Raw genomic sequence first — 22,213 nt, forward strand, 5'->3', positions numbered from 1 at the left:
AAAAAAAACTAATCAATATTTTTATCCAATAGCAAAAGATCTAAAGCTAGTCCTATTAGCTAGTGGCTTTACGTCGCATTGACACAGATAGGTTTTATAGTGTCGATGGGACAGGAAAGGCCTAGGAGTTGGAAGGAAGCGGCCACGGCCTTAATTAAGGTACAGCCCCAGGATTTGCCTGGTGAAAATGGGAAACCACAGAAAACCATCTTCAGGGCTGCCGACAGTGGAATTTGAATCCACTATCTCCCGGATGCAAGCTCACAGCTGCGCGCCCCTAACCGCACAGCCAACTCACCTGGTTAATGCTAGTCCAGTGTTAAATCAGCTCTAATAACAAAAGTGTCTAAAGATGAAAATTTATAGAAAACAAATTAACCGAGATAATGCAAGTTTTATTTCTCTACTGGTTTTATGTCACACCAACTCAGACTCCTTATGTTGATAATGGGGTAGGACAGGGCTAGGAATGGGAAGAAAGAAACCAATCTCCCAAATGCAACCTAACAGCCACACGTCACGAACCACCCACTCAGTATAACAAAGTTCTAATTGCACAGACTTTGGCAGGTCACTTAAAGAGTTATCATCCCACTTAAAAACTGTTCATCACAGTTAAGTTGCTTTACATCTCACCGACAGAGATAGGTCTTATGGCGATGATGGGATAGAAAAGGACTAGGAATGGAAAGGAAGCAGCTGTGGTCTTAACTAAGGTACAGCCCCAGCATTTGCCTGGTGTGAAAATGGGAAACCAAACCATCCTCAGTGCTGCCGATAAGCGAGAAACCTTTTCTGTGGTGAAAAGGCAATAATATTATTAATACAGCAATAATTAACCTGGATCCGCCCAAGATTGAATTTTTTGAGAATAAAGTTGTAACTTTTAGCGTTGGATACAGTGCGCGCGGTTTCAATAATAAGAGTCCAAGAAGACTGTGTAGTTTGCCGTGCCATATATGGCACGCTGGGCGGATTCAGGTTAAAGGCTTGGTCCTTTACTTTTCATGAAATGCCACATAAAATATTTGCATAAAATAAATGCTGGTTAGCCAGTTTGAGTCCTGTTGGTGGATAGGATTTTCACAATCTGAATGTTGGCTGGCAGGTAAGATTGAAAAATAGATTTTCTATATTATTAATTTGTTATGTACTGATAGAGCTAATTCTTTCTTTCTTTCTTTCTTTCTTTCTTTCATTCTTTCTTTCTTTCATTCTTAATCTGTTTACTCTCCAGGGTTGGTTTTTCCCCTCGGACTCAGCGAGGGATCCTACCTCTACTGCCTCAAGAGCGGTTTATGGGATGCAATGTTCTGATCCAGAATTTTATACATTGTCCCCTGCTGTATATCCCGACCCAATGTCTCACGCTCCAGGACACTGGTTGTATAAAATTCTGGATCACAACAGTGCATCCCAAAAACCTGGGTTCAATTTAAAACGTCTCTGCACTGCTCATATCAAGTACGGGCATAAGACATTGTTGATGGTGGTCTGTTGTATGAGGCCATTAAACCTTGAGCACAATCCTGTGTGTTATTCGACAGGAGTAGTCTATGTGCCAACACAAGGTTTTACCCTCTCCTTACCTCATTATCATCACATACTACACAACACGCGAAAGCCAGTCATCACACTAGACACATAAAAACACCTACACTACTGAAATGATCTTTGCCATTGATGGAAGGAGTAACTAAATCCTTGACTAAAAATTTAGCCCACAAATTTGTTTTCCGCACACAAATAAACGGAAATTGCAAACCACCTAACACCAAGGCCAATGGAATCGTATCCCAGAGCCTGGGCATTAGAACACACATCTGCAAAATGAGTGTGTTCCAATAATAGTGGTAAACAAATAAAAAGCAGTGAGAGATGTTTATCTGTATACTACAGTAGAATTAAACTAACTTTGTGGTTCAAATAGATGGGTGTAGGCACATGTTTCGTAGAGCCTGTTGAAATTTGCAGACAGAAGAACAAAGGATACCGTGGTCAAGAAGCCGATTGCTTGCTTTCAAGGACAGCTCTGGTTGCCTAGGCAATGCTCAGCTTTCATGTGCAGTGGAGCTGTCACCGCTAATGTCAGGATCACAAAGTTAGTTTAATAGAAACTGCAGTTATCCACTTTCTTTGAGGCAAAGTGTCATAGCATTATACTTAACATGTGCAAAACCTCTATTTTCTACAAGGTTTTCAAGCATAGACTTGGGAAAATATTGGATATTATTTAGGAAAATATTAGACATTTGCTTAGCCATTTTGGCTTTAGACTATATCAGTAACTTTTAAAAAAGATTTTTTATTCTTAAGAATTACTGACAGTGGATTCATTTACTGCTCGATTAATACTTTAAAATTCCATCAATACTGATATTAATTATATTTATTTCATGCTTAAAAATATTTGCTAATAGAAACAAGTGGGAACAATGGCAGTGGAGAGGGTGCGGGTGGGGGGCTCTCACTATAAGGACCAAGCCAGGGATGAACCTACTGGATGAAACTGTGCATATCAACCAATTTCGATGGTGGGGTCATGTGAGGTGAACGGCAGAGGATAGATTGATTACCTAGGAGAATAGTAGACTCTGCTATGAAGGGTAAGAGAATGAACGGGGATCAAGAAGATGAGGATTATACTCAGACTTGAAAGATTTAGAGGTAAGAAGTGATAAACTAGGCAAGGCCACTGAGCTAGATATAAACAGAACATCACCATCTTTTAATTTACATGGGAAATGAAGGCAAATTTGATGTGAGTTGGGAAAGCAGTTGGGCATTTATTACAGAAAACAATGAGGATAACTGAAGATTTATACACTTGTATTTCAGCATTGTATCACTCCAGGTCAAATACAAGAGACAGTATTACCACATTATTTCTTACAACACACATCAACCCTATCCTTGGTTGGAAAGAAAGTTCATTAGGTCAACAATCACTTGCTGTCAGCAATCACATTTTCATTCACAAGCAACAAATATTCAAACATCAAGTCCACAAAAATTTTCTATTTATCTGGACTGATTCAAATTACCCATAATGGAATTCATTTCTGCAAAGTTTTGTACTGAGAATAACCAATTTAAAAGTTCAGCATAATAGGCACTAAAATGCTGAATTACACCCACAACAGAACAAGAACAGATCCTTCTGTTACAATAATAAAGTCCATTATATCTGAGATAAAACAGTATCTTAAAACTATTGGTAATGAAAGGTAACCTTTGGTAGAGGGATAAAACTTAACAAATACTATGAATATTAGCAGCACACAGGCAATACAATATAGCTCAATTAAGCACCATATGAAAAATTATGAGGAAAATGTACTGCGATATTTTATCACAGGGCTGCCTGCTTAACATTGACCTTATTTTGCAGACTCCATGCTAAAATTATGGCATTAAGTAGAACTATCAAATGCATTTCAAAGTTTTCCAATAGATTTTTAAATTACAATTTATGTAAAACAACTCATATTATATATTAAGAAATACAATGCTCATATAGAAAACTGGAAAAAATAGCTGGTAATGTACTGGAATCAGTTTAATTACAAAGTCCTCCACAGAATATCCAGCATTTTGTCATAGTCACTTTTTCTTTCTCTTAAGTCAGAGAATTATGAGAGAATAGCACAGTAGATAGAATGCCTCTCCCAATGTTATGATAAAGATATCATTGGTCATAATATACTTCCAACATAAATATTAGCAGTAAAAATTAATATTCATGTCAACTTTATGAAATGCAATATAAAACTTGTCAAAATTGTTAATAAACATTAATATGAGATTAAAGTATGTAACAAGAGACATTCTGTAATCACTTCTTCATACAAACTCTGATATTTTGAGTACTTCAACAGTTCAATACATTTTATTCTGCACAACACTGTCGCAAATTATCTTTCTTTTCCTTTCATAGGAATACCAGTATTTCACTTATGGACTTAAGACCTATAAAGACCACATGTCAGCGTTCATTATGTAAACAACACTAATTTAACACTTGCAATGAAACAATTCAATAAAATAAATTATAAATGAACTTATAAATATCAAAACAGCCCTCAGTAATAAATAGCTATGTCCCTCTGATAACGCACCAAAGAAAAGAAATCTACCAGTACATGCAGGAAGCATCATTTCTTCTTCTTTCCTCACAGACACTATAAGCAGCAGAAGCAATCAAGTTAGCATGATGGTTTCGGGTACCCTTACCAGAACCCACCAGATGACTGACCACCAGGTGGATTCTTGACACGAATGCAAGATTTTCGAGCAGTGTCGTCCAGCTCCTCTGTAACAGTTAAAAGAATAGTCAAATAAGAAAAGACCATAATTTCAAAAAATTACTTTGTTCCAATGTGTACTAATTAAAATGTTCCTACAAACTCAATACAGTGAGATTACTTAACCAAAAACAAATGGGCCAAATATTCATTTTACATGAAAGTTTTTACTTCCAGCATATAAAAACAAGAAAAAATTGGAAAAAATATACTGAACACAAAATTAAAACTAAACCGCATTTTATTGAGACACAAATCGCACAACAGTGTCACATATGATTTTTTTTTTTTTGTAGTCACCATCTATTCTTAATGTGCTACAAGCTTCCATAAACCAACAGAAGAAAAATGTTTTCAGGCTGGTTGTTAATCCAGAAATGCACTGCCTCCTTTAGTTTCTGGTTAGAATGAAATCTTCATCCTTGTAATGGTTACCTAGGCTTCCCAGACATGATAGTCTATACTGAAATGGGGATGATTCAGGATTTAGCAATTTGGTTCTTAACAGTGGTAACTGTTCCAACAGCAGCAGCAACAGCAGTAGTATGTAGCCATGTATTATTGTGGAGAAGAATGAAGCCCATGACAATGACTGCAAATGGCAGACGTTAGTTTCTCTTCGAATATAGTGCTGTATCTTATACAGTTAACTCTCTTCTGTCTCCAATGTCCCAAAAGTTGGTCCATACATATCCCAGAACAATGCTAGCATAAATTTTCCAGCAGAGGGTGCTGCCTTGATCATTTTCTTGACAGGAGATGATGTGTGCTGCAATTCCATGGATTGTCTTTTGAGTTCTGCTTCAAAATAATAATAATAATAATAATAATAATAATAATAATAATAATAATAATAATAATAATAATATTTTTTATTGCACACAATGTGCAAAATTTGCAATATTACATTTAAAAAAATAACATTTTACTCAAGGAGAACTTTGTTCAGAGCAAAATTGAGTCGGAGAGACTTCTCTTCTTGCACTTCATTACGTGATATGTATCACACTGTTCATTGCAAAATACTGCACCCAAATTGCCTTAGGCGCTATGGCAGAATACATTAATTCATCAGATTCTTTGTATAAATCTTACATTCGACAATTTTAGCGAGGACTGCAGATTGTTCACAACCCACCAACGTGGAAGAGCTAAGCCAGCTTGGCAGAGGTAAGGCACGTTCTGTTGGGGGTTGTTAAACAATTATGTTGTAAATGCACTTACCCCAATATTGCATGAGAACTTCCGCCTGCTGCACTCGTGGGACAGATGGTCACCACACCCTGAGAACATTTTTTGAAAACTTTCCACAAGGCCGTGTAAGACAGAGCAACTTAAGATACGCCACTAAGCACATGGCCGACGTTAATTTAATTCAACCGACACCAAGTGAATTAGGCAAAACAGTACGATCGTATTCAGACTTTCTACTCCATACCGTGATACAGTAAAAGTAAGAAACCATGGACATGGATTCATAACCTAGCGAAGCCAATGGATAAAATTGTGACGCTCCGTAATATCACCAGAAGCTGGGTGAGAATCACGTATTTGGACCGTAGGCATATAACAGATGTCCATTGAACTAGTCAGTCAGTCGGTATTCTGCAGTCATCAGTTCAACACTCTATATTCCAGCATTCGGCAGTGAGCACTCAGTACTTTGTTGTGAGCACACTTCAGCACTTCAGTTTACAAGTAAAGCCCATCGTGTGAGTATTCAACCGAATACGAGAGGGAACGCCAGGTTACAGACTAATCAGGAATTACAACCAGATAATCGAAATGTAAGTGAATAATTCATAAACTTTATTTATTCACTCGCCGGGAAGAAATAGGATTTTCTTAACATAATCGTTGGCTATTGCCGAGGACAACGTGTATATCGCACGTCAATGGGAGAAACACAAGTTGCTGGTTTGTTTTGGAACAGTAAAGGGGAGAGAATGACATTCCACAAAGGCTAACGGAACATTTGTACAGGTAGTAAGGAAGCAGTTAGTAAATCCCTTGTGTAGTCACCAGTATTTCGATTGAGGGAGCAGGTCTTTAAAACTCATTAAGGACATTCCAATGACCAGCCTAGCAGAGGACAACGAATGTGAGCAGAGAACAATTCCTAGCCTGACTTCAGAACAGGGACAGATATGACAGAGTATTCAAGAGCGTCGCTTTGCCGCATATTCATATCAGTTGATAGGAAGTAGAGGAATATAGGATCATGTTACAGGCTGTGCAGGTTGAGCGAGGTCATGATGAAATAAGAGAAAATGAGAATCTACGAGGAAATAAGAAATAAAGAAGAACTAGCCACTGTGTAATAGAAATAGAGACAGGCAGGTGTAAATTTTAGAGTGTAAAATAATTGGGTATCAATTTAACCCTGCTTCAATATCAGAATCTGGAATAAATTCAATATCGATTAAATGTAATGTGAGGAAGTCACCTTTTTTTTTGGCCACACAGTAACAAAAATAACTGGGAATTTGTAATAAGTGATATATGAAAATGTGAAATAACATGGTGCAGATCAGATGTCTAGATGGGAATTGAGGTCTGAGGTAAATGAAATACGGAGCAATAAACAAAAAATATGAGAAAGAGAAAAATTCCCGCAAGAAGTGGAAATAATATATTGAGATACCAGTAGACATAGTCCTGGTAAACAGGCGATAAGTTAGTGAATAAATGTCTATGCATTAAGGAAGAATAGTAATGAAGCTTTGATGAAATAAGAGAAAATGAGAATCTACAAGGAAATAAGAAATAAAGAACTAGCCATGGTGTAATAGAAATAGAGACAAGCAGAGGTCTGCCTAAGAGGCTTGCATACATGAGATGAGACCCCATACTCACATCCAGATGCACTGTGAACATTTAATCGATATTTAATTTATTCCAGATTGTGTACTCTGATATTGAAGCAGGGTTAAATTGATACCCAATTATTTTACACTCTAAAATTTACACCTGTGAATTGTAACAATAAGCTATGACCCAGGAACATTTGCTACGGAGTTTAAATTAATATTTGTTTCTTTGTGCAGGCATTCTGATTGACTTTTTAATTCGTAATCTTGTCATGGAAGGATAATTTGTGGATTTCTCAGTCGTACGTATTTTTATGCCTATTTGGTTTTGAACCTGATTTTCTTTCATATTGTAGTAGAGTGACGTTCCAGTCATTTAAATGACAGGTGCCTTCAGCACCTAAGATTGAAGTTAGTTTAATTTGTATGTGATCTTTTTGTTTGATGTAAATACTATAGGTTAGTTATAATAGGATGCCTTCTCCTTCAGGAGTGTATTTTAGATCGTAGGATACTGATTATTGAAACTCAGTGGTCTCTTTCATTTTTTCGTTTAATTTGTTTTCTTTGTCAACATGGGAGGATTCACTCACACTCTAATGTAAATATGAGTTCAATAACCTTAGGGGAGAAAGACAGATTGGTTACATTCTTAAAACAACATTACACTTACAGCATCCAGGCACAGTGCAACTTATCAAATATTAAGTCGCTAAACAGGCCTGTGTAGAGTTGAAAGTGTATAAGACTGTATGTGTAAAACAACAGAATTAAGAATAATCAAGGTAAAAGGTATGCAAGTCATGCAAACCTGGTAGAGTTAAACATTTGAATATTTAAATTAATGTGTAATTGTTAGGCAGGTCTCTTCAGTTGACTTCGTTATGTAAATTTTAATTTAGGTAATCCGTGGTGACTACACAGTGATTCATGAAATGCTCATGTATAAAATTGTTGTTTGGGTACCCTTCCGATACCAGTGCATAAAAGGTCAGTTGAGATCACATTTAAGATTACGGGAATTTAAATAATAAGGTAGCGGGGAGCAGTGAACTCCTAAACTCAGGTGTGTCCTCAGGAAACTTCTAATTACGTAATTTATCAGAGCAGTGCAAATTCACAGAAGTCAGTGTAATCCTTTTGATGATTTTATTTTTGATATCTGCAAATTAAATTAACAAAATATAATTTTTAAGACTGCTCGGAGTTCTTCTATATAACAATTAATGTATTTGGCATTGCAGGTAAAGGTAATTAGATTACGTCAGTCATTTGTCAATGATGTACACCGGTGGTGTCAATAATTAATTTCAATTTTAATTACTCGGTTATAAGAGTTCTTGATTATGACGTAACCGAGCTACTGATGGCCGTTTAGCAGCCCAAGTCCATTCTAAAACTTGGTGTGCTTACTTTTCTGATTTTTAATTAATCTCAATTGAAATAAATTAATTAGTAAAAGTTTAACCTGGTCCATTATCATTTAGTACTGAATATCGTTCCCATAGTACTTGATCCTTCGATACCTGAAGAAGAGGATGAAGAAGAGTACAGAACTGATCACGCCCCAAGCAGATGAGAGTCTCCTAGCAGTAAGTATATTTTATTACAGAGCGCCGTGGCAGAAGAAGATGATAGAGGAGCTTACCGCTGATTGACATTACCAAGGGTACAATACATAAACACACTCCTGGCTGGCCCGGTGGTAGGATTTCTTGGCACAGATATGGTGGTGAAAGCCGTGTATTAGAAAGGGTTTCATCAAATGTCTCAACTCGTATTCCTCTTTCATCCAATCCTTATTTATCAGTGCGTCTGTATTGTAAAAACTTTCCTCGATAGAGTCCTTTTTCTCTCATAGTTCTCGTAACAGTTCACTGTATGCCAGAGTTTGCTGTAGAGTCATTTGCAGTCTTAGCCTGGAAAAACTTCTTGATAGAGGATTTAAAACATATACATACCAGGATCTGGTGAATTTAGATACTTTGAAAAGTAATGAAACCAGATTTCATCCTACATAATTATGCATACAAGAAACTCTTCGTCCTCAGGACGATAACATGTCAAAGTCATACAACACTGTACAGAATTCAACTTGTGTTCATTAATTATCCATGAACTCATATTAACCTGGCATACAGATTGCAAATATTTTGGATTCGCATGATGACCCAATAAGCAGTTCCAACAATTATGTTCACCACGTTAGAAACAGTAGCCACAGAAATCTGCCTACTGCAACAAATAAGTACAATCTATGCAAACAATATGTTCAGCAACGACAGCTGTTAGCAGACGACCCCAGTACTGTTCATCAACAATGGATGTTTAGTCTTCTTCGAATCATTCTACCCACTAGTACACTTTCCTTTCACTCATTTAGTTTGCACTGTATTGCTGGGCCACTTCTCAGTGAAGCTAACCTTGATTTCACTTCTGTGACCATTACAATTATTGTATTACACAATACTGCTCCTCTGAAGTGCAATTCTCTAGTAGGAAAGTAAAGATTTCAACACTATTATTTGCTTCATTCCTCTCCTTAGATACAATTAATGTAGTCAGAATCTAATTATAGATGTTCTCGTGCTTCATTAGGCCGTATTCAAACTTATTAAATTACAGAGAATAAGGCCTGAAAGCTCAGTAAAGCAAATATGTTGAAAGTGGCATTACATTCAGGTACAGAAAGAACAAAAGAAAGGAAATAAAATAAAATAGAGAAGTATGAATCGGTTAGACTGGACTTCTACAGCTCACTTGCATTTCCTCTTAAGGTGTCAGCAAGATGTCTGGCCAGGAAATTACACCAGAATTACAAAACATCTACTCAGACTATAAGAGATGTGAACTTATAATTTTCAATATGAAGATCAAATACACAACAGTGAATGAACCTATGTGGATTGTTCTACCGTTAGTCTTTTGAGAAAAATTATTAGTTCATTACATGTTATTAGCTATTTAAAATATTTAAGAAATCATCCCATGAAACTTGTTAAGTATAAGCATATAAATGATTTTGTGTATATGTTTTACAAGAAAAACCGAACACTGCTTTAGGGATTTAAAAAATTTAAAATCTTGGAAGTTGCACTGATATTGCTTCAACTTCCTAATAAAAACAATTAATATTTCATAATTCACTAACAATAAAATTCAGCAATAATATGAATTTAATTTGTGGTTGAATGGACCAAAGACAGCATGCATCAAGCAACAAGGAAATTGCATGCATAAATCTGTAAAATTGGGAACCAAATCCTCACTTACCTAAAAGCATACAACAAGCATTAAATAAGCAGATATTAGTAACACTTTAAAACAGATTCATATCCAAATTTCCATCAGACTGGTTAAATTGGTTATATTAATAATAATAATAATAATAATAACAATAACAACAATCATCATCATCATCATCATCAGGGGCAGGTATTTATGGAGACTGCTATAATCATGACATGTTATATACAGAACTGATTTCTGCTAATGTTAACGAACGAAGGGGTTCCGATTACCAATGAATGGATAAAAATACTGTGACAAATCCGGCTCCATGCCTAAATGGTTAGCGTGCTGCCCTTTGGTCACAGGGGTCCCGGGTTCGATTCCCGGCAGGGTCAATAATTTTAACCATAACTGGTTAATTTCGCTGGCACGGGGGCTGGGTGTATGTGTCGTCTTCATCATCATTTCATCCTCACCACAACGCGCAGGTCAACTACGGGTGTCAATTCAAAAGACCTGCACCTGGCGAGCAGAAGCCGGCAACACACACTGTTCCTACTAATCACAATCATATTTGGTACCTAACATAGTGGTACTACGCGCAAGTAAAAGCGACCCATGGTGTTCCCTGCGTGGTGGTACTAATCACAAGTAGTTTCATGGTTCTAAATACAGTCATCCTTTGGTCGCCCCTTTTAGTCGCTTCTTACGACAGGCAGGGGATAGCTAAACAACTGATAAGGAATCTGCCACCTGGATGACAGCACTAAATGCAGATCAATGATTTTTGATTAAGATATATCTTCAAAAATTCCGACCCCTAATAATAATAATAATAATAATAATAATAATAATAATAATAATAATAATAATAATAATCTATAAAAGCAGAGCAGCATCATAAAATAAAAAGCCTCTCATAAATCAAGAAATACTCTAATGATGTCATGAACAGCAAGCAGGCAATTATTTCAAAGAAACCATTTAGTTTGATAGCAAAAAGAAAGGAGGCAAGCTTATTTTCAACAGTTAGGTAGCAGAGAAGACCTGCACCTTCTACAGTTTTGTACACAGGCAGCAAGCATTCTCCACGCACAGTTCATGTTCAAAGTACAGATAAGATAATAATACAGTTCATGTTCATTCTAACTGGCATGCAAACAGGATGTCAGTTGGAGCAAGAGGTAGACTGTGTGAAATGTTGAATGCACAATATTAATGACTGCAAACCCTATAGACCAAAATTGATGACAGGGTAGGGAATATCAAACGGATGATATCAAAATAAATACAAATGAAGTAATATATTTTAGGAACTGTATACAGGGTGTTAGGTGTATACGTGCAGATATTTCTTGTAGCAATAGAGAACGATGTGACGAACCACTATATATCAAACTTTTAGTAATCCGCGGAAGTTATTTTCGAGAGCAAAGTGATATGATGTTTTTAGAATAGGTAGTATGCCTCGTTCTGCGAATGAATAGCATTCCGTTGACAACAGGCAAGTCACGCGCCATCCGTACCAAACTGGTTTTACTATAACAGCTGAACGCTACCTTTGTAATGCCACGAGATGTTACGTAATATACTTGCCAAACTGGTTTTATGTTTACGAGCAACTGAACGACGATAACAGCTGAAGGCTGCTACCGGTGTTCACCATGTTACGTTACATTCTCGCCAGACTGGTTTTGTTGTTAGTATTTAGTTTCCGTCAGACAACCCTATAGTCCATCTTCGTAGTAAGCGTCTTTCTGGACGACCGGAGGTGTGGCCTGGCCTCGTGTGCGAGGAACTATGGGAGCGTTCGCGCTGGTGGTGGGGGAAGAACTTGAACCTTTCCTCCAGCTGACAGTCGAGTTCAGGCAGCGGACGTAGCCCTGGGAACTGACTGAAATAGTGTGGAAAGCTTAGGCGCGATACGTTCCCGGGTCGGGGTGGTCATTATGCAATGGCTCATTGGTGTACATACATCACACTAACTCAAAGGTGTAGGAATTACTTAATATGATAAACTAGTGAAAATAAAATAGTACCGTACATTGTACAAATCGAGTCTTATATTTCGATTGTCTGCCTTAAAACCTTGTCAATTAACTACACAGGCCTTTGAGCATAACATTCTAAAATTTCAGTTCTATTCCAGTACGGAAATACTTCGTAACTTTCGTCGTAAATGTTGGTGACGTCAAGAAATCAGAGGGCCATGCCTAAAAGAATTCATATCGGATGATGCTTTCGACACAACGTGAAATAAATCTCAGTGTATAGTAAAAGTGGAGGTCAATATTTTGGCACTCTGTAGCCTTTAATTTATTCTTATACATTCTTATTATACATTCTTACGAATATGAAATCTGTTATATAAAATTAAAAGGTTTGAACCATTTGGTAGAAAATCAATTGAACATAAGACAGTAACTTGCAACTGGTAATACTGCGAATAAAGGAAGTTCGTTTGAAACTGTACTGTACTGTACTGTACTGTATACCGAGGAAAGGCGCATCGGTACGCGCTATCAGTTCATCAATCGCCTAACGAATAGGAGGAAGTTGTTTCCACTGACAGCCGGGAGATATAATCTACTTAACGTGATTTCTAGTGAAATACGTATAAAAGAGATTAATTAATGCAAATTTGTCGGGAAAATGCAGAGAAGAAGCATTAGTAGAAATACTTCAGCTACTTTCATAATAACATTAACAATATCTACTTTTCTTGTCCATCAGAAGAAATATAATAATTTATAATACTCTTGAATAACCTGCTATTGTTATGACAGAGAACAGGTCTCCTACAGCAACAGCAGCAACAAAAACAACGAAAACAGCAATAAAATGCTCCGGAACAATAGACAATATAAATCTGTCTCATAAAAGCAGAGCAAAAATATTATCGGACTTCTTACGTGTTCTATGATCACTTTTGTTTAATATTCGGAGTTCGGGGATCTTATTTACAAATTATTCAGAATAATCTTCACTCTCGTCTGAATCAGTGTCATCTGAAGTTTCACCGAGGTTGATGTCGGACTGGTCTAATTCTAATTCCTTATGCATGGTGTTGTCACGCTCCCAGTATTCCTGCTCAGTGTCTTTTACGTGGTCGCAACAATTTTTCAGTTTGTCTTGCGAATACCGTGCAAGCAATGTCCGCAAAGAGCTTCCTTTTTGTCGAGTGTGTCTGCTGTCAAGTCACGAGTGATCTATAAGACAGAGAAATATTTCGTACAGAATAAGCATTTTTATTTATATTGGGAATAGGAGCGCGTCATTTATGAACAGTGAAGGCATTAGAGATGCTATGGCACACATTTTTATGCTAAAAAACTAATTATGCTGTATTACTATTAATTGAGATATATATTTTTTTTGCTAGGGGCTTTACGTCGCACCGACACAGATAGGTCTTATGGCGACGATGGGATAGGAAAGGCCTAGGAGTTGGAAGGAAGCGGCCGTGGCCTTAATTAAGGTACAGCCCCAGCATTTGCCTGGTGTGAAAATGGGAAACCACGGAAAACCATCTTCAGGGCTGCCGATAGTGGGATTCGAACCTACTATCTCCCGGATGGAAGCTCACAGCCGCGCGCCTCTACGCGCACGACCAACTCGCCCGGTGAGATATATTCTTATCACGGACCTCTCCTTTGATATCTCCCCAAACCGACTCAGTGTGATTGAGATCTGGATGATATGTTTCATATGTTCACTCATGGTATAAACACTTTCACGTGCCTTGCCTCGCAGTGGTCTCCCAGATTTAGAAGAGGACCTAGAAGCCATGCTCGTCACTTCAGTAATTTCAACTTAGCCCGCACGTAACAACACGCGCCGCTTGAGAGACGTTTCCACTTCAGCGCTAGCCTGGCGACTGGACCTGCTGTAGGAGTGGGGGGACGATAGCTCCCACCACTGCATGCGCAACCATTTCTCGCGCAGGACGCTTTCAACCAAAACGGACTATAGTTATCGGTTTCGGACCCTGGAGCTGTATCGAATTGTCAGCGTTAATACTGGTTCATTTGCTGTTACGTCACTTAGGGGATTGGGATATCTGTGGTCGTCAGCCCCGTGGTCTAGTGAGTATGGAAATGACCTGAAAACCTATGTCTTTACGCCAACGAAAGCAAGCATGGGATTGAATTGAATTAGGCAAGCACAGCCAACGTATTACTTCAAACGAATAATGGACATGTTATACAAATAAATAAATTAAACGTACCTACATTTCGTGCCTCCTGTCGGGCTGTGTGGCTCAGAAGGTTGAGGTGCTGGCCTTTTGACTCCAACCTCGCAGGTTCGAACTTGGCCCAGTCCGGTAGTTTTTGAATGTGCACAAATACGTCACACTCGTGCCGGTAGATTTAGTGGCACGTAAATAGAACCCCTGCGGGACTAAATTCCGGCACCTCATCGTCTCCGAAAACCGTAAACGTAACGCAAATACCATTATTATTATTATTATTATTATTATTATTATTATTATTATTGACTACTCGCCAATATTGTCTGCCTAGAAAATACTTCTCATCGTTTATAACTATGGATCTCGACAGTTGTATAATGTCCTAATTATGATGACTTTCAAAATTGGCTTTAAGTCGCACCGACACAGATAGGTCTTATGGCGACGATGGGACAGAAAAGGGGTAGAAGTGAGAAGGAAGCGTTCGTGACCTAAATGAGGTTCAGCTCCAACATTTTCCTGATGTGAAAATGGGAAACCACGGAGAACCATCTTCAGGGCTGTCGACAGTGGAGTTCGAACCCAGTATCTTCCCAATGAAAGTTCACAATTTCGCGCCCCTAACCGCACGACCAACGTATTCCAAGCTCTAATGCCGGGCTGAGTACCTCGGACTATAGACCGCTGGTATTCTGATCCCATCTTGGCAGGTTCGATGGAGGCTCAATTCGGGGGTATTTGAAGGTGCTGAAATACGCCAGATTCGTGTCTGTAGATTTACTTGCATTAAAAAAAGTCCTGCGGTACAACATTCCAGCACCTCGGCATCTCCAAAACCCGCCAAAGTAGTTATTGGGACGTAAAAAATTACATTATTATTTCGTGCTTGCAAACGAAAAGCATATGTGTAATGGTAAAATAAAGCAAAATAAAAGTGGCCAGTCTGACTTGCTCAGACGTTTAAAGCACTGGTTTCTTGTTTCCAACTTAGCAGGCTCGATCTTGGGTCCGTCCGGTGGCATTCGAAGGAGCTCGTCAGCCTCGTGTCGGTAGATTTACTGGCACGTAAAAATAACTCCTGCGGGACTAAATTACAGCGCCTCCAGAAACAGTATGAGTAGTTAGTGGGACGTAAAGCAAATAACATTACCGGTATTATTATTATTATTATTATTATTATTCAGTCTTATTATTATTGCTACTACTCATATTGAACTTCTTCTTATTACTCTTTTCTCGGTTTATTATTATTATTATTATTATTATTATTATTATTATTCACCTGTTCATACGTTCGTCTTATTCCTCTTTTTACTCTCCTTTTAAGTCGTATACTTGTTATTCATATTTGATGTTTTGTTATTAATATTATTGTTATTTTTATATTATTATTTTTATTATTTAGTTTAGCTTCATGTGACACAATACTTTTTCCGTCTTTAATTCAACTTTTGTGTCGTGTGCCGGTATACTTCTATGTTTCTGTCCTGTGTTTGTTTCCCCAGCCCGGGTGTGTTTCGTTTCTCATGTGACAGAGTTACATCTTACGTTCTGTTACATGTTTAAGTTCGGCCTTGTGATAGATCACCTTTAATCTGCTCTGTAGCCTTTAAAAGTGTAGCATGGTCAATGACCTCAGTGCTTGTTTTGTTCACATATCTGGACTAAGAACTCGTCTCACTCGGCACAGCAAGTTCAAGGCCAACTACTTCTATCTGTTTGTTTGTTTATTTATTTACCCAGGTATGTATGTCAACATTGTACTATGTCAACATCGTACCACGAACATTTACTCAATAAACGGGGTGTTTGGGGGGGTCTCTGTCCTGGGTGGTGTGTTCTGCGGGCCTACTCTGGGGTCCGTGTTGTTGCTGCGATTATCTCTCTGTGCGTTCAGGTATTTACTAACATGTTCAATTCAATTCATTGTATGTACAAGACATACGTCCAACTTGAATTATTTCATCCTCACAACTCTACTTCCTTACTCCATGGCCCAAGAGCTACACGTATAGCTGACGGCCCACCCACCCCTCTACGAGTGTGGGAATGAAATAACTAATTTGATTGAATTTCAGTAGTGATGAATATAAAACAAGCATTTTTGAATTTTTATACGTGTTAATGATGATGATGATTGCTGTTTTAAGGTCATCGGCCCTTAAAAACGCAAAGTGTCTTCTGTTTTAACTCGAGCTCGATAGCCGCAGTCACTTAACTGCGGCCAGTATCCAGTATTCGGGAGATAGTAGGTTCGAACCCCACTATCGGCAGCCCTGAAAATGCTGTTCTATGGTTTCCCATTTTCACACCAGGCAAATGGTGGGGCTGTACCTTAATTAAGGCCACGGCCGCTTCCTTCCCACTCCTAGCCCTTTCCTGTCCCATCGTCGCCATAAGACGTATCTGTGTCGGTGCGACGTAAAGCAAGTAGCAAAAAAAAAAAAAAGAAAACAACATGTAGTGTAGGATTGAGCAACTGCCGAAATGCGTTCAAGGTCAATGTCTAGCGTTTTAACAAGCACGTCTTCCGCACTCGCGCACTGAAACTCTCGATTATAATTTTTGTTACCGGTACATAAGTTTCCCTGCTCGGATTTATGAGAATATCGACCTATCGAGACTCAAAATACTATAACGATACTGTACTGTACTCCCAAGTCATTACGTTGCACAAATGGCGTAACATCTGACATACCAAAGTAAAACTCGTAGCAATTGTTCAAAGTGATCACCCTGGGCTTCCCTGCAGGCTTCACTTCTCCGAATCCAGTTGCGACACATTCGAGCCAAGACACCAGGGTTGTTTCCGACTCGTTGGCTGAACGGTCAGCGTACTGGCCTTCCGTTGAGAGGGTCCCGGGTTCGATTCCCGGCCGGGTCGGGGATTTTAACCTTAACTGGTTAATTCCAATGGCACGGGGGCTGAGTGTATGTGTTGTCTTCATCATTTCATCCTCATCACGACGCGCAGGTCGCCTACGAGAGTCAAATGGAAAGACCTGCACCTGGCGAGCCGAACTCGTCCTGGGATATCGCGGCACTAAAAGCCATACGACATTTCATTTCATTTCATTTCATTTCACCAGGGTTGCTCAGAATATCCTCTGCTGCTTAAACAATACGTTCACGGAAGTCGTCCGAAGTGGGTACTTCAGTTCGATATAGTTTGTGTTTCATGTTACCCCAGACATTAAAGTCAATTGGAATAAGGTCTGGAGATCTGGCTGGCCAATTGATAGTTCCACATCGTCCTGTCCACCGTTGAGGAAATGTCTGCACCATCGTGTAAAATCCACGTGGTTCTGCGTAGTCGAAGCGACACGTCCTCTGAAAGCTCAAGTAACGTACTGTATCTACAGGAGCAAGGTAACGTTAATAAAAAGATGATTAGTCCACGTAACCGACTTCCTACTACACCCATCCAGGTATTAATTCATAACCGGTGCTGGAAATTGCCTTCTCCTACTGAGGGGGGATGTTCCACAGCCCATGAGTGGGATATAGTGGGTTCGAACTCCTCTGTCGGCAGCCCTAAAGACGGTTTTCCGTGGTTTGCCATGTTCACACCAGGCAAATGCTGGTGCTGTTCCTTAATTAAGGCCACGGTTGCTTCTTCACCATCCTAGCCCTTTCCTGTCCCGTCGTCGCCGTAAGATCTATCTGTGTCGTGGCGACGTACATCAACTCGTAAGAAAATGGTAATCAGCTGTCAAAGACACTGCACCCGTTGAATATGGTCAGGATGCACTAGTTCTTCATGCAGTGTCCTACGTATGGTCCAAGTTGGTACACCAACGGCACGTGTTATACTACGCGTACGGCGCCCGGGATCATCGTTTACTATTGATAGGATGCCCGGCTCCATGGCAAAACGGTTAGCGTTCTGGCCTTTGGTTACAGGGGTCCCGGGTTCGATTCCCGGCAGGGTCGGTATTTGAACCATCATGGTTATTTTCCCTGGCATGGGGTTGGGTGTATGTGTTGTCTTCATCCTCATTTGATTATCATCAAGGTGCGCAGGTCACCTACGGAAGTCAAACCAAAAGACATGCACCTAGCGAGCCGAACCCGTCCTGGGATCTCCCGGCACTAATATCCATACGCCATTTCATTTCCATTGTCAGGATGTCTTCTTCCGCGTCTAGAATTACACGTGGCCGTTTAGGCCATCGCTTCTGAAAGCGTGATGTAACACAACTTGCATCGCGAATACGCTGCAGTACAGCTAGTATCGTTGCTGGATTCGGTACCCGTCTGTTGGGAAGCCTTTTCCGATGGATTCATGGAGGGCGACCCGTGTTCTGTTCTGCCACACGATACACTAGCAGCATATCATGGTATTCGTGGTATTCATACACTGGAATTATTCAAATACAACGACGTTGCGCAACACATCTGCGCAGCGGTTCATCATATATTCGCGGGCGTTTGACTGTCGCGACCGATCGGACCTTGAAAAAAAACATAGCCCTCGTACTACTACGAAGTAACTCGCGTACTAGTACGGACGATAATTCGCCTCTCTGACAGCTGTTATTCAGGTCAAGGTCAGACAGACAGCTCATACCTCTAGTCCGGTGGTTTCATGTAGGGGCGGGAACCCGTCCCACCACACCCCCGTCGCTAGGAACAGCACACGACCAAACCGGCACGTGACAGGTCTAGTGAATTTGTCAAACTGCTTACGTGAAATATTCTCCCACAGTGTGATTTCAATACCATGGATTCTTGGGAGACCAACTCGCCGTATGCAGAAACACCCCGTGTTGACGTGTACGTAAATAAAGTTTCTTACGTAAACGAAAGAATGCGTGGGATAGGATTTCCAAGGGAGTAGTATCAGAATTGAATTGTCAAAGCACATCGAACGTTTTGCTTCATATCAATAAGGGACATGTTATAAAAATAAATTAATTAAACGTACCTCCTCTTCGTGCTTCCAAATGAAAAGAACTTGTTTAATGGTAAATTAAAGCATTCTGCTTTTGCAGTGCCTATTAAACGTATCAAAATAAACGTTGCCAGGCTGAGTGGCTCAGACGGTTCAAGCTCTGGTTTCATGAACTTAGCAGGCTCGATCCTGGCTCAGTCCCCTGGTATTTGAAGGTGCTCAAATACGTCCACTTCTGATCGGTAGAATTACAGGCACGTTAAAGAATACCCGTGGGCAAAATTCCGAAACCGCGCGTCTCCATTGGCACGTAAACATTTATTATTATTATTATTATTATTATTATTATTATTATTATTATTATTATTATTATTATTATTATTATTACTGAGCGAGTTGGCCGTGTGATTAGGAGCGCGCGGCTGTCAGCTTGCATTCGTCGTAAAGCCACCTACCAATATTATAATAAAAACTGTGTTAGTCCATTATTACTAACTATTACTAAAATAAAAGTTAAACGCCCCACTCAAACTCCGTAGCTGGTAATCTGTCAGAAAACACTACAGAAAACACTCAACTTTTAACAAGTCCGAATTATTATTAATCTTATAATTGCGGACATGTCTCCGGAATTACCGAAACATGTACTTACAAATTGTTTTACGTCGCACCGACACAAGTAGGTCTTACGGCGACGATGGGAGAGAAAAGGGATACAAGTGGGAAGGAAGCGTTCGAGGCCTTAATAAAAGTACAGTCCCAGTATTTCCCTGATGTGAAAATGGGAAATTACGGAAAACCATCTTCCCGGCTGCCGACAGCGGAGTTCGAATCCACTATCACCAAAATGCAAACTCACAGCTGCGCGCCCCTAACCACACGACCAACTTATTCTAACCTCTAATGCCGGACTGAGTAGCTCGGACGATAGAGCGCTGGTCTTCTGATCCCACCTTGGCAGGTTCGATGGCGGCTCAGTTCGGTGGTATTTGAAGGTGCTCAAATAAGCCAGTCTCGTGTCTGTAGATTTACTTGCACTAAAAACACTGCGGTAAAAATTCTGGCATTTCAGCGTCTCCGAAAACCGTCAAAATTAGTTAGTGGAACGTAAAGACATTATTATTATTATTATTATTATTATTATTAGTAGTAGTAGTAGTAATATTATTATGATTACGGAAGTTCTAATTAAGCGGGTCCATTACAGTCATCACTTTACCTATCGGCACTTACTGTCCAGTAATAAGCCTTCTGTCCGCCTGTGTGGCATAGTGGTTAGTGTGATTAGCTGCCACCCCCCGAAGGCCCGGGTTCGATTTCGAGCTCTGACACGAAATTTGAAAAGTGGTACGAAAGTTGGAACGGGGCCCATTATGCCTCGGGAGGTCAAATGAGTAGAGGTGGTTTGATTCGCACCTCAGCCATCCTGAAAGTGGTTTCCCGTAGTTTTCCACTTCTCCAGGCAAATGCCGCGATAGTACCTAGCTTAAGGCCACGGCCGCTTCCTTCCCTCTTCCTTTTCTATCCCTTCCCATCCCCCGCAAGGCCCCTGTTCATCCTAGCAGGTGGGGCCGCTTGGGCGAGGTACTGGTCATTCTCCCCAGTTGTATCCCCTACCCAATGTCTCACGCTCCAGGACACTGCCCTTGAGGCGGTAGAGGTGGGATCCCTTGCTGAGTCCCAGCGAAAACCAACCCTGGAGGGTAAACATATTAGGAAAAGGCAGAATAAGCCTTCTATTACAAATGCCCGGCGGCAATTCCACAGTAGCTCTTTTTCCTTCGAGCAATGTTCACGATGGATGAAACTACGGTTTTTGAAATTTGTCTCATTAATAACAATTTCACTGAATACTTAGTCTTTTCTTTTAGTGCCCACCGTCCTTTCATTGACCTGAAAATTTTATGAATAAGCATAGACAACTCGCATTGTCTATTGTCAGAAGTTCATCGTAGAGTGTCGCAATAACAGCACAGAAATTTTGCGCCCATTTTTCATTACTTATTAACTATTTCCTTTAATTTTGTCAGCTTGGATCACTGAGTAATGCCAATGACGTCTTATAAATCACACACAACTACACAACACTTGATTCGCATGCATGTGGTGGTTCGGATCTTCGACGTCACTGTAAGAATTCTGTGTACTTTTCACACAGACTACCCTAGACCGGTTTTCGAGTACAGCAAGTGGCCAGGCACGTGAGTCAACCTCTCCTTTAGGGGAAGTGCACAACAACATGTGTTGGCCTGCGATAAGAAACAGGTTCAACAAGCCCTATACTCTGCTACTGTACTTCCACTACGCGTGGACAGAATGACGTAACCGACGTATCCTACTACGGCCGTTCAAAACACATTAGCTCCTGAAATATTTGGCTCAGTTATGGGCAAACTAATAGGACAAGGTAAAAAGTACATAGCATATATTGTGAGATGTATTTTTATTTGCCGACTAGCTTAATATCTGCACGTATACCCCTAACACCCTGTATATATATATATATGAACCCTAAACTTACTTGTCAACTACATATTTGTAAAGAAATAAATCATTGCAGTAAAATCACCATGTTTTCATACGTTTTCCTGAGAGAGATGGTTTTGTTATCCCAATCGGTGAATTGTGAGCTAATGGCATAGAAAAAAAAGACTAACAAGAAATGTAACATATTCTCTCAAGATTCAGCAGTTACATTCAGTCACAAAATAAGTGAGACTTTATAATATTAGCAAAGCAAAGTCACCTCTGTACAGGCCATGAAGGCCCTGGGAGGGGTGGA

General features: G+C 39.6%; 1 protein-coding gene across 5 annotated transcripts in view; it reads right to left on the reverse strand.

Annotated features, from left to right (window-relative positions):
• Nucleotides 1-2,812: 2,812 nt before the first annotated feature.
• The window catches only part of CRMP (Collapsin Response Mediator Protein), a 486,710-nt gene continuing 467,309 nt past the window's right edge, over nucleotides 2,813-22,213 (reverse strand). For all 5 annotated transcript variants that reach the window (XM_067140710.2, XM_067140711.2, XM_067140709.2 and 2 more), the window contains one exon: nucleotides 2,813-4,312. In XM_067140710.2, coding sequence (XP_066996811.1) covers nucleotides 4,230-4,312 — 83 coding nt within the window. In that variant the 3' untranslated portion in view covers nucleotides 2,813-4,229. The remainder of the gene's footprint in view (nucleotides 4,313-22,213) is intronic.

The sequence above is a fragment of the Anabrus simplex genome, chromosome 2 (genome assembly GCF_040414725.1).
Source record: "Anabrus simplex isolate iqAnaSimp1 chromosome 2, ASM4041472v1, whole genome shotgun sequence".
Lineage (NCBI taxonomy): Eukaryota > Metazoa > Arthropoda > Insecta > Orthoptera > Tettigoniidae > Anabrus > Anabrus simplex.